Genomic DNA, 16,470 nt, shown 5'->3' on the forward strand with positions numbered 1-16,470 from the left:
TTGAAAGGAAACAAGCAAAAACTAGAGCCCAAGAAACAAAACATAACAAGATGACAAAAATCAAAATACAGCACTTAAGGTTAACAAGATGACAAAAATACAGATGTATTACTTATGGCAGAAAAATGGACAGATAAGCCTCCCCTGCTAACACAAGTGTTAATTAGCCTCACACATAAAATCCTCCATCCAGTCACTATAGTGCTGTGTTCATTCCCCCCTTGAGTGGAAACAGAGTAGAAGCCAAGGACTGCTTGGACCACTGCTAGGACTCCAGTGGCCCCGTTCTCCCGTCCTCCTTGCTTGGACATCTGTCCCCTTGTAACATTCTTCCCAGCCACAGCTTGGAACTCTCATGGGGCTCAAGTTCTTGGAGAACAAAGCCAATACAGGAGAAAGTCTAGAGTTGTTGCTTCTGGGCTCAAAGATAACTTATGATGATGCTCTGAAGAGATCTTCTTGTTCTTCTAGAATGCACTCCATCAGCCACCAAGACTTGGTATCATCAACAAGTGATACCCAGAAGTGAAGGTTTCTGTGCCAATATTGGTGGAGACAGTGGCAGTGGTGGAGAAGGTGGTGGTGATGGGGGCAGTGAAGGAGATGAAGGTTTCTGCACTGGTAAAGCAGATGGCATTTATAGCGATCCTGAAGACAACACCAAGTTCTACCAGTGTGCAGGAGGCAGGACCTTCTACTTCCAGTGTAACCAAGGTCTGGTCTTCGACCAAACCTGCATATGTTGTAACTGGCCTTCAATTTAAAATGTTGGAAAAACTCTACTTTGCTTCAGATTTTCTCATGCTGCATGTCAAACTCCATCTTCCAATACTCCATGTTGTCTATGTATTATATCAGTCTGTCTGTCAATTTGGAGGCCCTACCTTACTAAAACAGCATTATGATTAGGTTTTACTCCATTAGAACCTAAAAAAACTATAAACACCTTGAACCAAATCCATATGTAAAATAAATATGACACTGCATGTTTTATTTTTTATAATCATCTGTATTTTTTCTTACATACTTGTATATATAGCTCAGCATTTCAAGTGACCCTGAAGTTTAACAGAAGCTATTTTTATGGAAGTTAAAATTTTACTTTTTATCAAATCAGACTACTGTTTTGGAAAGGGGAGTTTCCTTCCCTGGCAAAAGCCTTGAGAGTGTGAACCAAACAACAGTGTGAAAAAATTCTCTCACTCTTGTCAACACCTCCAAAGAAGGGGCCCAAGACCCTGTGTCAGAAAAATAACAAATGCTAAATTACCAACTCTGAAAAAAGTTGCACTTATGTGGATCCAAAGGAGAAAAGAAAGGGATGTGTGTGAGAGAGGTGAGAAAGGTTAATATTGACTAATTTCAAGTCATAAAAATACTTTTAACATGATAATAAAAATCTTTAAATCATCAGATTAAATGGAGTAAATGTTTTTAGATTGAGGTATCTAGGCTTATCTTAATATTTTAAGTTGATTTCCAGTGAACTCTCACATTTTCTTCAGAGGATCCTGTCCCCTAAAGAATTAGGCCTCTCAGCATAATTTAGCAGGTTTCACCCTCCAGTGCCTCGTTCACCAGCTAACACTTACCATGGGGTGGCCTTGAAGGGTACAGCAGGCTATAGTTTTCTGAGGCACTAGCAGCATCTCACTCTTTGTTATCCAGACACATGAAGTCTTGCCATCAGGCTAAGTAGGGGACTACCCTGGTAGTCTGGTGATGAAGAATCCACCTTGCAATACAGGGCACACAGGTTCAATCCCTGGTAGGGGAACTAAGATCCATGTGAGTACCTCACATGTTATCTTGTGAGTAACATGCTGTGCGAAACTAAGCCTGTGTGCCGCAACACTGAGCCTGCATACTCTGGAGCCCATGAGCCACAACTAGAGAGGCCGAGTTCCACAACTACTGAAGCCTACATTCTCTGGAGCCCACACGCTGCAACTACGGGGCCCACATGCCACAATTAGAGTGTCCATGCACCGCAAAGAAAGCTCCTGCATGACACAATGAAGACCCTCTGTGCCACAACGAGGACCCAACACAGCCAGATAACTAAATAAATAAGAAGACTAAGTAGGCATAGAAGGACCTTCCCAATGTAAGAAGCTAGACTACACTTAATGCCCATTCTGAAGAAACTATACTTGAGTTATTAAGGTTTGTGTTGGAAGTAAAAGGCCTGTCTTCCAGGCAATGTCTGGGCTTCCCAGGTGGCTCAGTGGTAAAGAATCCACCTGCCAACATAGGAGATGCAGGTTCGATCCCTGGATGGGGAAGGTCACCTGGAGAAGGAAATGGCAACCCATTCCAGTATTCTTGCCTGGAACATTCCATGGACAGAGGATCCCAGTGGGCTACAGTCCATGAGACCGCAAAGAGTGGGAGTGCAACTGAGCAAATGAACACACACCAGGCAATGTCTAGATGAGTACTTTGAATGTGTCTCTCATGACTTTTGACCTTGGCACACCTAGAGCAACTTGTGAGGCTTTAGGGTATGATTCAAACTGGAAGACGGGGGCAGATCCAAACTACTAGCCTCCCTGGGAAGTCCTTTTCACATTGCAGTCCAGGGCCGTGGAGCCAGTAGATGAGTCTACTCTGATTTCTGCTGCATCCCCAGTGCTTGCCACTCTGCCTGAGGCACGTTTGGAATTCAGTATGATGATGACCGACAGACTAAATAGATGATGTAATAGGAAAGGGGGAAGGGGGATTATTGGTTCTTTGAGTTTTACATGAACATGAGGAAGGCAATCAAATCAACAACCCACTCCAGTACTCTTTCCTGGAAAATCCCATGAACAGAGGAGCCTGGCTGGCTAGAGTCCACAGAGTCACAGAGTCAGACTCAACTCAGCACAGCACAGAGAAAGGCAGTCAAATCAGGACCTTCCCACTCCATGCTGGGAAACTCGGACACTTTGAAGCACTCCTGAAATATTTACTCTGCCTTTAAGTGTCCTCTGCGTCCCAAAAGCCCCAAAACAAGGCCAGCAAGCCATTCAAAGCCTTGGCATGTATAGAAAAATAAATAGTCTCCTATCACCAGGGCTAGTGGTGTGGTGGTTTAGTTGCCAAGTCGTGTCTGACTCTTGCAACCCCATGGACTGTAGCCTGCCAGGCTCCACTTTCCATGGGATTTCCCAGGCAAGAATACTAGAGTGGGTTGCCATTTCCTTCTCCAGAGGAGAGGTCCTCCCAACTCAGGGACTGAACCCATAACTCCTGCATCACAAGCAGATTCTTCACTGATGAGCCACCAGGGAAGCCCCGGGCTAGTGGTAGAAAACATAACACTTGTGGCTGGGAATTAGAGGGCGAGGACCCACAAGCATAATATTTCAGTCAAGTGAAGCCACCCTGCTGAACATTCACTAGGAACTAGCCCTTCTACATGAATACACAACAAACCAGCACAAGGAGAAAGAACCTTGTAAACTAGTCTTTACACTGTCATGTAGTACTTATGAGGCCCTTGCCCCTCCCTGTGTCCCATGCTGGCAGACAGGAGGGTCAGAGCAATGCAGAAAGACAAGAGCACCTCTGGGCTCTGCATTGCTCTGTCCTGGAGGATTTGTGGTCAGGAGGCGCATGTGAAGGGAGTCGCAGCTTTTCAGTCATAGTACAGGCTTAGGTAGGCCAGACGGTTCCGATGCTTTCTAAAGTCTTTGTCTGTGGGCAGCTGCAATGAAAGAATATTATCTAGGTCAATATTCAAATGAGAACCCACTGCCTCTGGTCTTCCTGGCTCTGTGAAATAGGCATGTATGTTATACCTGTTGTGGCCTAGCTGAACCTCAACCCCATAGTAACCTAGCCTCACTGAGTCTCTCAGCATTGCTCTGTGCATCTACTCTTTGTCGTCTTACTCTGGAAATGTCATACTAGGAATTATTTTCTACATGGGAAGTTGTCAAGTATAGCTGGTAGGACTTCCCTGGTAGTAGAGTGGGAGAATCCACCTGCCAATACACGGGACATGGGTTCCATCCCTAGTCCAGTAAGATTCTACATGACATGAGCATCTAAGCGCGTGCACCACAACCACTGAGCCCACATCCTAGAGCCCGCAAGTCACAACTACTGAGCCCATGTGCTGCAACTACGGTAGCCTGTGTGTCTAGAGCTTGTGCTGTGCAACAAGAGAAGCCATTGCATTAAGAAGCCTGAGCACTGCAAGAAAGAGTAGCCCCAGCCTGCTGCAACTGAAGAAAGCCTGCCCATGCGCAGCAACGAAAACCTAGCACAATGAAAAATAAATAAATAATTAATTATTTTAAAATTATAGCTGGTGAACTTCTTGAAAAGAAAAATTATATATTTAATTCTTGAATGTTACCCATAGGCCCTAGCATAATGATGTTAATACATTTGGTGTTTAATACATACTTGGAGAATTAATCCCAGGTTCCACTGGATAATAAAGGGCACCTCTGGAATTATGATAGCTGATATGGACTGAGCATTTATTATGCTACAAGTATGGCACTAAATACTTTTCTACAATATCTCAATCTTTACAACTTTATCAGATAGAGTCTATTATTATATGCATTTTAACACTAAGCACACTGATGCTTAGAAAAGTAAGATTATTAGACAAAATCACACAACAAGCAAATATGGAACTAGAATTTGAACCCAGGCAGTCTGTTCCTAAAATCCATATTCTTGGCAGAATGATCCACAGCCCTTGATGATCTAACACTAAGTGGTGTGATGGGAAGAGCATTGGCTTAGGAGTCATCAGATCTAGGCTCTATTTGAGCAACTTCAACAAGCCACTTAATCCATCTGAGCCTCAGTTTCCTCCTCAGTCGTAGAGGATAATTATTTTGGACTAACCACAGAAGATTATTTGAAGACTAAATAAGAAAATGTGACTTCTGTTCCATCATACTCACCTTTAAAAATCTAGTGAAATTGGGTAACTCTCCAAAAAAAATTCCCATATGTATATACACAAAATTGTGCAAGTAATTTTAGGGGAACAAGGACTTAACTGAAGCTTATTCACAGACTTCTGGTTAAGAATCACTGATACACATGGAAGTATTAGGTAAAGGACTCCAGAGAAGTCCAATCCTATTACCTCAGTTCTCAGGGTTCTTTTCTGTAGACATGGAACCTGAGCCCAGTCTGGAGATCCAAATTTCATTGGCCATCTGACTCTCTTGGGTGGCTTTATCTCTAGGTTGTATGTGGTAGGGCTAGAAAAAATACAGAACAGAAAAAATACAGGAAAAATACAGAATACATCATGTGTAATGAGTTAGCAATCATATATAACCTTCCACCCCTGATCTAGAGTCCTAACCCTTTGGGAAAAGGCAGTCAACTGATTCACACAGGATTCTTTTGCCTGCTAAAGTATTTCTGATTAAGTTTCAGTGTTCAAGGTATCTAGTCTTGACAAAGTAAAAACTCAACCCCAGTTTAAAATATTTCTGGAAGTTCAGTCTCCTTAGCTGAGAGATCAAAAGATCCCAGAAATGGTGGATGATAAAGTTAACACAGTGATGCATAAGTATTGCTCATGATGTAAAATTGAGGAGGAAAGAAAAATGCTAATTTAAAGTATCAACGACCTGGGGTCAGTAAAGTAGAACCATGTACAATTCCTTGACAATGGGATTATTTAATTATAGCCTTTGTTCATAACATTCTTTTGGTATAGACTCTTTGCTGTGGAAATAACATGTAGAGTGGACATAGGAATCAAGATTCAATATCTCTATTCCTTACTACAACCTTGAAAAAGTTACACTCACTCTCTGATCTTTGAAATTCTCACCAGTAAAAAAAAGACCTTGACCCCATGCCTTACCATTCCACACATTCTCAACAGCTTCCTCAAGCACAGAGATGCCTCCCTTGGTCTACTGGCCTATGTAATATAGCCACCACCACCCCACCTTCCCCACCCCATTCTCACTTCCTCTTTGCCCATGATACTGTAGTCACACTAGCCTTCTTTCTTTTTTTCTGCACACCAATTTCCTTCCCAACAACAGCCTTTGTACAAGTTCCTTCTGCCTGGGAAACTCTGGGCCTAGATTTTCACAGGGCCAGCTCATTCTTGTCATAATGATTTCAGACCAAGTGTCATTTCCCCAAAAGAGCTATCTTGACAATCCTTGCCAAAGTATATAGATTTTAGTCCACCACTCTGTATCATATCATCATCTTGTTTGGTTTCATTCAGCATTACACCAGGTCACCTTACTTCCTAGTGTGTCTATGATAGCCCCAGCTAATGGCTACTGTCTTGGTATAATTATTAAAACCCCATTTCAAGTCTCAGAAGTGTCATGTGCTGACTAATGAATTATATAGTCACTCTCTTTATTACTATTTATATTTTCTTGTTTGTTTGCTTCTCATCTGTCTGGACTCTAGAATATAAGCTTCAAGAAGTCAGGAATCTTGCATGATGGGTTTAATACAAAATCTTTGGAACCCACAAAACTGGTTGGCCTTTTATAAATATTTATTGAATGAACCACTATACTCTACGATTCTATAATTTCTAGAGATCTAGAAGGCAAGAGGTTGAATTTTTAAAGCTAGATGGTTTCTTATTTAGAGGGCATGGTTGGGATGAAACCACTTTTTGTATTTCCTTTCCTATTGCTCTTTGTTGAAGTGCAGCAGAAAAAGGGGCACATACCCAGGATAATAAGAGTCCTTTGAGTATGTCCAAAAGCGAGGCAACAAGGCATTAAATGGAGCAAAATTTGGTTTGTGTGTTTGCTCTCGAACATTGACTGTCTGGTACATGCCTGGGTAAGGTGTCATATCCTGTTTCCAAGAAAATGATCAATATGTTAGAGGGTGATATATACATGTAAAGCCTTTTAATTAGAAAAAACAAAGGTATCCTCTCCCTGTTCATGTATCAGCTATGGTTTAACTACCTCAATCTATAGAAATGGCCTACAGTAGGTAGAAAACCAAGATACGCATATGGTTCAACTACATAAAGGTGCCTAATGCTTAGGCTGTAGAAATAAACCTATGAGGGTAGAGAGCCATGGTAACTTATTACAGTTACTACCCCACCATCCCACCATCCCACTCAGATTCTTTTGGAGCCAGTATCCCTCTCCCTGAGCTTAAGTGTCAAGAAAAAGTCTAACAAGAGATTAACAGAAGATAATTAAGACTTGAAATCCAGTTACACAAAAGAATGAAGAAGTTGGAATTGGTTTTTTAACTGATAAGATATTATACTATATATTACATATAATTATATGATGCATATAAATAAAGCTTCTAGTATTTTACAAGCAAGTGTCACAGGGCTAAAACCTTGCTTTGGTATTATTTCTTCTTAGAATTATTTTCCACTCTCCCAGGACACTCACACACACATTTGCCATGTTAACATCCATGCTTTTAAGATAGGTTTTTTAGTGGCTTTTGCCCAAAAGACTTTTTTGTCTTGAATTTTGGGCATATTCTTTAGGTAGCCTCCAGCTATGCTCCCCAATGCAAATACATTCAGCAACATGGATAACAGTGAAATCTAAGCACATTCAGCCATGTCTAACCTTGCTAACTGGCTTAAACCTTGTAGCTGTTCTGGCACCAAGAGTGTATCCTTTTTTACTGGTCGGGATCTTAGAGAGGTTGTATGCCAAGCCATACTTCTTCAGGTGTTATGTAGAAAACAAACAAAGAAAAAAACACATATAGAGAACATTATAGTTATTAAAACAGTGTGAACTTAAAGTATTCCTGAATCTTCTCTGCCAAAGTTGCTCTTTCTTTCTTGATTCTTCTGAATCATGACCATAGAATTACATAAATAACACAAACAGTTGCATTCCTACAAAGGAATGTGGCTAGATAGGTAGAGAGAATGCCATTTCTATACATTCCAGTGAATCCAGTTCTCTGGGTCCCACAGAGCTGAATCTGCTCTAATTCAACTATCAGTATGATCATACAATTTCATAAACTACCTATCAGCACAGCCACAGTCCACGTTTGGACTAAGAGGAGATACTGAGTCACTGGTCTTTCTGACTGTGAATAGTGAAGGAACAATACTGGGAACTGCATGAGGCCCAGGCTTGCATTTGGTGGGGATGGCAAAGGGGAACAATGGCCCTTTACTTTCTGACTGTAGAGGACCAGGGCACTTTTTCATGTTGGGACCCTGATGGTCACAAATCCCATAGGGCTTTTCTTCGGGAAAACTTGGGTTTCCTTAGATAATGGTCTGGGAACTGACACCCATCTAAGGGAAGGTGAATACTCACGTCTTCTGCTATATAACATCCAGGCCCTCTGTTGGGGGCTCCTCTAATAGGGGGAAATTTGTTTCCCAACAAGCTTTGGGGATGGATGTGAGGAAAGATCTTCCTATTCTGACATGTTCCAAAGGAATAGTTAAGCAGCGGCTCTGCAAATAGAGAAAGAAGAGAAACTTCACATGAGGAAAGGCCCCTTGGTCTAAGTGAGAGCTTCAGGGCTAGTTGGGGGTGGGCCACGGGACAGAGCTCTTAGGGGCAGACCCTTAAGAAAAATCCATGTAAAGGGTAGCTCAAATCTGTGTAAGGGGATGAACTGCTTTTTCCCCTCCTTTTGCCCTTCGTTCCCAGCCTTCCTACTCTTCCTCCTGCCTCTACTGTAGACTCCCCTACTACAACCCTCCTCACCTGCTTTAACGAAGCACATCTCAGGAGCTCCACCAGGCCCCGGGTTTGTGTACTGCGTTGCCCAAGAAACAGAGGCGGGCCCGGTAGCCCCAGCCGTGGAGCTCCCAGAGAGGAGTGGCTCTGAGCTAGCCTACTCAGCAGTGGGGATTCCTGCGGAGCCCGCTTTGGGGCAGGAACTGTGCCTCCCAGGCCAGGAACCCAGGGGAGTGAGAACTCTGAAGCTGGGCAGGAGGTAGGGGGTTTGCTAGATCCAAGTTGTAGGCTGAAGAGCTTTAAAAGCTGGGCCACTGGAAATGCACTACTGAGGAAGGATGGACTCCTCCACGTGCAGGATGCCCTGAAATCCAGGCTGCCAGGACCAGGAATATAGAAAACACAGCCTCTGCAGTGATGATCTATGGAGGTGGGCTTCCTGGGCAGTGCCAGAAGAGGGGAGTTGGGAACCTAATGGAGCCTAGATAGTTCCGTATTAAGCCTGTTTTAGACCCATTTTTCCTTTTCTTCAAGGCATTCCCATCAGGTTACCCCCTTATACCCTTAAGAGGGGCTCAAGTCTATAAAAGTTCTGGAATCCTTAAGCAGAACAGTAAGAGTACAATGGAATAAAAGAAGTGCTTAAATTTGGAGGCAGTTACTTAATGTTTAAGTCCCAGTTTCCTCAGACGCTTTACCATCTGAGCCACAAGGGAAGCCCTATCTCTAAATTAGGAACAGTAATTCCTTTTTATAGGGTTGTTGAGAGGGTTAAGATAACAGCATTAAAGAGAGTCATTGCCTAGTGCTTGGTAGTTCACAATAGGAGAGATTTTTATTAGTGCAACAGTATCTACCCAGCTTAGGAGTACTCCCACCCTAACCTAAGAAGAAATATCAGGGTGTATGATGACTTCTTCATCTTTGTCCTAGATATTAACCCTGACTTGTTCTCACTTGATTTTAGGATAACTTTCAGAGTTGGCAAGTGTGGCAGGCAACAGAAAGCACAGTGTGATATTGTGATTGGTACATTCTGACTTTGGCTTCTAAGAATGATCTTGGGATCCACACATACTCAGGGTTAGAACTGTCTACAGGCGTGATTTTATAGCTCTCATGTCGGGTTCCAAGAGAAGTGATCCTGAGTCCTAGAGGGTATTTTGGAAACTTAGAGAAGTCTTTTGGGCTTCCCAGGTGATACTAGTGGTAAAGACCCCGCCTGCCAATGCAGGAGACATAAGACACATGGGTTCGATCCCTGGGTTGGGAAGATCCCCTGGAGGAGGGCATGGCAGCCCACTCCAGTATTCTTGCCTAGAGAATCCCATGGACAGAGGAGCCTGGTGGACTACAGTCCATAGAGGTTGCAAAGAGTCGGACATAACTAAAATGACAGCACAGAAGCTTTTTCCTTGTTAAAAATTATTGAGGCGATGCTCCTGGTCAGTGGACCAGGAAGGCTGGATACCTGTAGCTCACTGTGCAATTGTACAGTGAATTGTGTCAAGTCCTGTATAACAAACACTCCAATGCTTTCCTGGCCTCTACGAAAAAAAAAAATTATATTTGACATACATACAAAAAAGACAGTGTTTTTTTTTTTTTTTTTTTTTAAGAAGTAATGCAGAAAGCCTGATAATATAGGAGAAGGTCTTAAGAGAAACAAAACTTAACTGGAATAACTGGATATGGTCTCAACATTATTGAACAATTTGCTTCAAGTCTCCTTTCTACTCAAAATATAATTGCAGTAACAATCATGGTAAACAAAATGTAAAGAGACATAGTATTAATTTGATTATTTTCACTGTCTTTAGAAATATTAATATTTTTAATACCCACAGTTTTTTTTGGAAATTAATGTTTACATTATTAGTAACATGAAACAGGTCTCACAAAGTACTTTGAAATTATGACAACATATTCTTCACTGGTAGGTTGGTTTGCTTCAGACTAATTCTCCAGCTGAGAAGAGATAGAAATACCAGACAAAACATACATATTTCAAGATATCAGAGATATAGCAAAGAAAAAAGAATCTGAAGGGCTAAGACCCTGGAGAGAGGGCAGCCCAAAGTGGTGAGCCCAACAGTTGATGCTCTTGTTCCTTTTGAACATTCACTAATTACAAATCTCACTGAGAAGCAGAGAATTTGAGCAGAACTTTGATCAATCAGTCTCTAAAAACAGGGAGCAAAAGTTAGGCTGACCATGGCAGAGGAGAGACTGGAAAACACCCTGGACTTTTAGTTAGGAGTCTAAAGAGATACAACTCAGCTACAAAAGTAAATAAATAGAGCAGCTGTCAAAAAAAAAAAAAAATTCTGAAGTTCAGTTTTGTATCAACTCTAGTCCCCAGCTCCATTAAGATAATCTATTTCTACCCTTACTGCATACCCAAAACAAAAGTAAATCATCTTGTACAGTAGCATTATTTGAGGCCCAAATAATTTGTATGATTTTTTAAGCAAAATGTTCAGCATTCAATATAAAGCAACTTCTCGTACCAAAACAAAAAACAAAACACCTAAGTAGACATAAACCCAAAAGGAATCCAGAGATTGGAGTATCAAGAGTGGACTTTGACTGTGCTTGGCTTCAGGTTTTACAAGAAGGCTGAAGACTGCAGCGTGAACATAGGAAGCAAAAGAAAGCAAGGAAATTTGTCATCATGAAGCAGATTCTTGGCTTCTCAGGTAAGAGGCTAAAAGAAAAATATAGATTACACTCTAAAAACAAAGTCAATAAAGACTACAGTGTACTTAGGGAAAGAGACAATTTCCCCCATCAATCTTTATGTTTATGTTACTAATATAACACACAAGAGTGTCCACATACATCCAGATTGATGCAAATTTATCGACTTTTCATTAAAGCCAATCCAGACATAGTACAAAGATAGACTCTATTTTATGTATATTTCCTGTATTACTAATTGTGTGATGGTAAAATTCAGAAGTTAAACAGAATTTCAGGTAGCTCTAAGGATTGTCAAGAATCATTGAATCTTTAAATGATGGATTTTTTGAATGATGATCATGTGTAAAGGAAACTTTGCAGGTGACTGCTTGGAACAGAATAATAGACAAAATTTTATATGTAGCCACCTTTGATGAAGACTTTTTAAAGACTTCAGCAGGTCCTGTCATGTCCATTTCTAACTATGATGATAGCATCAAGGCATGCCTGATGCTTATGGAGACTGTTATGGACTTATGAGTTAGTTATCTGCTTTCTTCATCTGACTATGTATGAGGCCATTGTATTAATAAGAATTACAATTCTAGGAAACCACCTCCTCTGTTGAATGGAGATGAGTAATTCAACATTTATATAATGTTTTAAATATATTTTTGTCTCATTTTAAAACATATTGGATTTAATGGTATTATATCAATTCAGCAAATGGTAAAAGTGATAATTGTATTTAAGAAACTAAATGAAAAGATGGAGGAATTTTAGAAACAGTAAGACGAAAGCAAATAAAAACTGTAGAAATAACTGCCATCACCAAAAGTAAGAACTGAATACATGGGGAACAGAAGATTATAAAAGTTGAAAAAAAATTAATGAAATGAAAAATGAATCAGAAGAATGTATACAGACCGAAGCTTGAGGAGGCAAGGACAGAAAATACAGAGGCAGAGGAAAAACCGTGAAAAGTTCTAACACACATGTATTTGAAGTTCCACAAGGAATGGAGAGAAAGAGAATGTGGCAGATGCTAGAGTTGAAGAGATAATGGCTGAGAATATTTCAGAACTGACGAAAAACATTTAACCAGAATTTAACAAATGCTATAGTCTACAGCAAGATAAATACAAAGAAAATTTCATTTGGTCATATCATAGTGAAACGTATGAAAAATAGAAAAATTTGAGATTGGCTAGATAGAAAAGGTAGGTTACTTTTAAAGAAGTAACAATAAGCCTGGAGGATGAATTCTTAAGAGAAACAAGAGAAACTAGAAAACAATGGAATAGTATCTTTAAGTGCTAAAGAAATAACAGTAAAAAGGATGGAATACATATTCCATATGAAGACTAACAAAAACAAAGTTAATGTATGTGTACCAAGGATATGAGGGACATAGAAAAGCTGAGCAATTACTTCAGATTGAGGTATACTGATGAACACAGCGTAATACAACATTTAATCCTGGATAGGATCCTGGGTGAGATCGGAAAGATACATTGTTGGGACAACAAATTTGAATAGGGTGTGTGGATTTAAGAATAGTGTATCAATCTGATTTTCAAATTGAAAGAGCTGTTCTGATCATGATTTATGAGGATCTCAGGGGGGATAACAGTAGAGTTTTTAGAGGGGATGGGGAATCATTGCAGAAAAAAAAGATATATATATATGGAAAAAAATAGAAGCAAAATTTAACAAGTGAGGAATTTGGGTGAATGGGGCTGAGGGAATTCTTGGTACTGTTTTGAAGCTTTTTCTTTAGATTTGAAACTTTCAAAATAATAATTAAAAACATGTCTGTATAATTACGGGTGAGAAAGGAAGCCAAGATATGAGAGAAAATATAAACAAGTGAAAGTGTTAGCTGCTTAGTTGTGTCTGACTCTTTGCGACCCCATGGACTCTAGCCCACCAGGTTACTGTCTATGGAATTCTCCAGGCAAAAATACCAAAGTGGGTTGCCAATCTGTAATGTACAATAAAATATCCACTACCCATAGGTAACTACTGAGCACTTGAAATGTGGTTAGTCCAAATTGAGATGTATGTAAGTATAAAATGCACACTAGATTTTAAAAGCTTAGAATGAAAACAAAGTGTACAAACTATGATTTAAGTGTCATATTGGTTACATGTTGAAATGATAATAATTAGATATATTTGGTTAAATAAACATATATTTAAGTTAACTTCATATTCTACTTTTTGCTCTTTTAAATATAACTGTTAGAAAATTTAAACACATTGAGTTGTATTTCCATTGGATAATGCTGATCTCTAGAAATAAAACACTTACAGATCAATAAGGAAAAACAACCTAATTTTTTTAAGTTGGTAAAATGCTTGAATGCACACTATAGACAAAAAGAATATCCAAATGACTAGTAAACATATTAAAAACTGCCCAATATCAACAGTCAAAAAGGAAATGCAAATTAAAACCACAATAACATACCCACCTGATGGCTAAAATTATAAAGATGGAGAAGAGTGCTAAGGATGTGAAATAGCTAAAAACCTTTAATACACTTTTAGTATAAGTGTAAATTGATATATTCACTTTTAAAAATAGATAGTATTTGCTGAAGCTGAACATAGTCATCTCTATGATCTAATAATTTCTACTCCTTGGTATGTTCTCAGCAGAAATGCATACAGTTGTGTTCCAAAGACATTAAAAGAACATTAAAAAACGTTACCAATAATACTCACCAAACTAGAACAACTGAATGTCCATTAACATTAGAATGGAAAAATATGTTGTGCTATACTCATGTAAATGAACACTATACAGGAATGAAAATGAATAAAATCCTGCACATTTAATAATGTAGATTAATCTTACAGAGTTCAATGAAATAATTCAGACATGAATATTTACACACTGCATGAGCTAATTTACATGATGTTCAAAAATAGGCAAAGCTAATGGAGAAGGAAACGGCAACCCACTCCAGTGTTCTTGCTTGGAGAATCCCATGGAAGGAGAAGCCTGGTAGGCTGCAGTCCATGGGGTCGCACAGAGTCGGACACGACTGAAGCGACTTAGCAGCAGCAATCTATGTGTTAGAAGTCAGGATGGGAGTAGCTTTGTAAAAGAGAGTGGAAGGAATAAATAAAAGGGAACTTGAGAAACACTTGGAGTGAAAGCAATGTTCCATTTCTTTTTTAATTGAGGTATAGTAGATTTATAATATTATGTTGGTTTAATGTATACAACATAGATTCAAAGTTTTTATCAATTATACTCCATTTATAGTTATTATAAAATGTTGACTGTATTCCCTGTGCTGTATGACATATATTTGTATCTTATTTATTTTATACATAGTAATTTGTATCTCCCAATCCCCTACCCCTATTTTACCCAGCCTTACCCCGCCCCCTTCCCTCTCCCCACTAGTAACCATTGGTTTGTTCTCTGTATCTCAGTCATTCTTTTTGTTATTTCATTATTTTATTTTATGTTTTAGATTCCACATCTAAGTGATGTCATACAGTATTTGTCTTTCTCTGACTTACTTCACTTAATATAATACCCCCTCATCTCCATCCATGTTGTTGCAAATAGCAACATTTTGTTATTTTTCATGGCTGCGTAGTATTGCTTCCATACCTTGGCTATTGTAAATAATGCTGCTACGAACATTGGGGTGCATGTGTCTTTTCGAATTAGTGTTTTTGTTTTCTTTGACTGTATACCCAGAAGTGGACTTGCTGGATCATATGACAGAAAGTGACTAACCTAAAATTGGTATTTAACAAATATTAATGCATTTTCAACCTACCACCCCCATGCCAGGGCTATATCTAACTCCAAGGGTGCCTTTGTGCAAATTTTTTAATGGTGCCCTTTTATCTGGATGGGTGTTACCCCTAGTCAAGGTTCATGACTTGTTGAGTGGAGCACTGACCCCGTCCCCACTGGGATCAAGGTTCCTACCCCATTGCTTTCCAATTAGACTCCAATACTGAAGGAATGAATTTTCATATATGTGCTAGAGTTCAAGAATATGATTACCATGATCGAAGTCCCAAAGGAATGGCTGGGTGATGTGTAGCATAATGTTGTTTTCCTTCAAGCTCCTGGATAGGACAGATGGCATGATCTTTGAAAATCTCCGAGAAGCTCTGGACCATAACTCTTCCCTATAGGGACTTTCAAAAACCCTGGCTCTCTCGTGTATTGACTCCATTAGTGACAAATTTTATAAGTGGACTTTAACCAAGACTTTGGACAGTGTAACTCGGACTGGCTGCTAAGCAACAGCCCCACCCTTGAAGTCACCTCTTCAAGTCATTGTGACAGAGCTTTCTACAAGGCAACATTATGGTGTAGAGGAAGCCAGAAAGGCCCAATTTTGAAAATAAGCTCTGCCATTTATTATAACTGCATCATCTTGGACAAGTTTTCCCTCAATTTCTTTACCTGTAACACCAGGACAATATTCACCATGCAGGAGATAACCTATATAAAGTACCCCATCCAGTGCTTGGCTTACGTAACTTGTTCACCATCTCCCTTCCTGCCCTCATTGATTTATTCATTCAGTAGGTACGTACTAAACTCTTATAATATGCTCTAGGCATTGGGAATATAGCCATGATCAGAGGCTCACAGAGGTTAATCCTCATTGACCTTAATTCTAGCGGGGGAGGCAATAAAAATGATAAACACATAAAATGCATGTGATATCAGGTATTGATAGGAAAAACAGAGGAATCAGAGGGAAGAAGGGAAAAGGGAGTTTCATGGCCAGGAATGGTGAAAGGTAGCTTCAAGGAAAGGCCTACAGGAAGTGAGGTAGAAAGTCAAATGGAAATCTCAGGAAAGAATACTTCAGCTTGTGCAAAAGCCCTGAAGCAGTAACAAGCCTGGACTATTGGAGAAACAGCACAGATGTCAACATAGTTGACGTAGAGGGAATAAGAAGAATCAAAGGAGGTGAGATTAGAGTGGTCATGGGTGCTGGGTTCTGCCTGTCCTCTTCTTGCACATATTAGGTATACAGTACACATTAATTTGAATGACTAATTAATATGTAAATGTAGCACAAAAATAGGGGGCAAACCAATTTTTTAGGTTGCCATGATTTCTGCATTCTAGAAATGGTGACAG

At 39.8% G+C, this 16,470-nt stretch overlaps 1 protein-coding gene across 3 annotated transcripts; it reads right to left on the reverse strand.

Annotated features, from left to right (window-relative positions):
* Positions 1 to 965: 965 nt before the first annotated feature.
* Positions 966 to 15,598, reverse strand: CIMAP3 (ciliary microtubule associated protein 3). Of its 3 annotated transcripts, none has more exons than XM_061410830.1 (6): positions 15,373 to 15,598; positions 8,280 to 8,422; positions 7,566 to 7,661; positions 6,683 to 6,813; positions 5,105 to 5,222; positions 966 to 3,694 (listed from the first exon to the last, which is right to left on the reverse strand). In XM_061410830.1, the coding sequence occupies exons 1-6, from the start codon at positions 15,545 to 15,547 to the stop codon at positions 3,626 to 3,628; spliced, it is 732 nt and encodes a 243-aa protein (XP_061266814.1). In that variant the 5' UTR covers positions 15,548 to 15,598; the 3' UTR covers positions 966 to 3,625. The 3 variants fall into 3 exon arrangements, with proteins under 3 accessions (XP_061266814.1, XP_061266812.1, XP_061266815.1); XM_061410828.1 differs by having other exon boundaries at positions 7,566 to 7,664; XM_061410831.1 differs by lacking the exon at positions 15,373 to 15,598 and adding an exon at positions 8,679 to 8,756 and having other exon boundaries at positions 7,566 to 7,664.
* Between the last annotated feature and the right edge of the window lie 872 nt (positions 15,599 to 16,470).

The sequence above is a fragment of the Bos javanicus genome, chromosome 3 (assembly GCF_032452875.1).
Source record: "Bos javanicus breed banteng chromosome 3, ARS-OSU_banteng_1.0, whole genome shotgun sequence".
Lineage (NCBI taxonomy): Eukaryota > Metazoa > Chordata > Mammalia > Artiodactyla > Bovidae > Bos > Bos javanicus.

Bases quoted from the DNA above. Each gene is read 5' to 3' on its own strand.
- CIMAP3 (XM_061410828.1), bottom strand. From the start codon at position 15,547: ATGGAGTCAATACACGAGAGAGCCAGGGTTTTTGAAAGTCCCTATAGG. The intron at 7,665-8,279 runs GTGAGTATTCAC...TAACACCTGAAG, and splicing joins GATGTTATATAGCAGAAGAC to AAGTATGGCTTGGCATACAA. The intron at 6,814-7,565 runs GTTAGACATGGC...TCTTGGAAACAG, and splicing joins GGTTTAAGCCAGTTAGCAAG to GATATGACACCTTACCCAGG.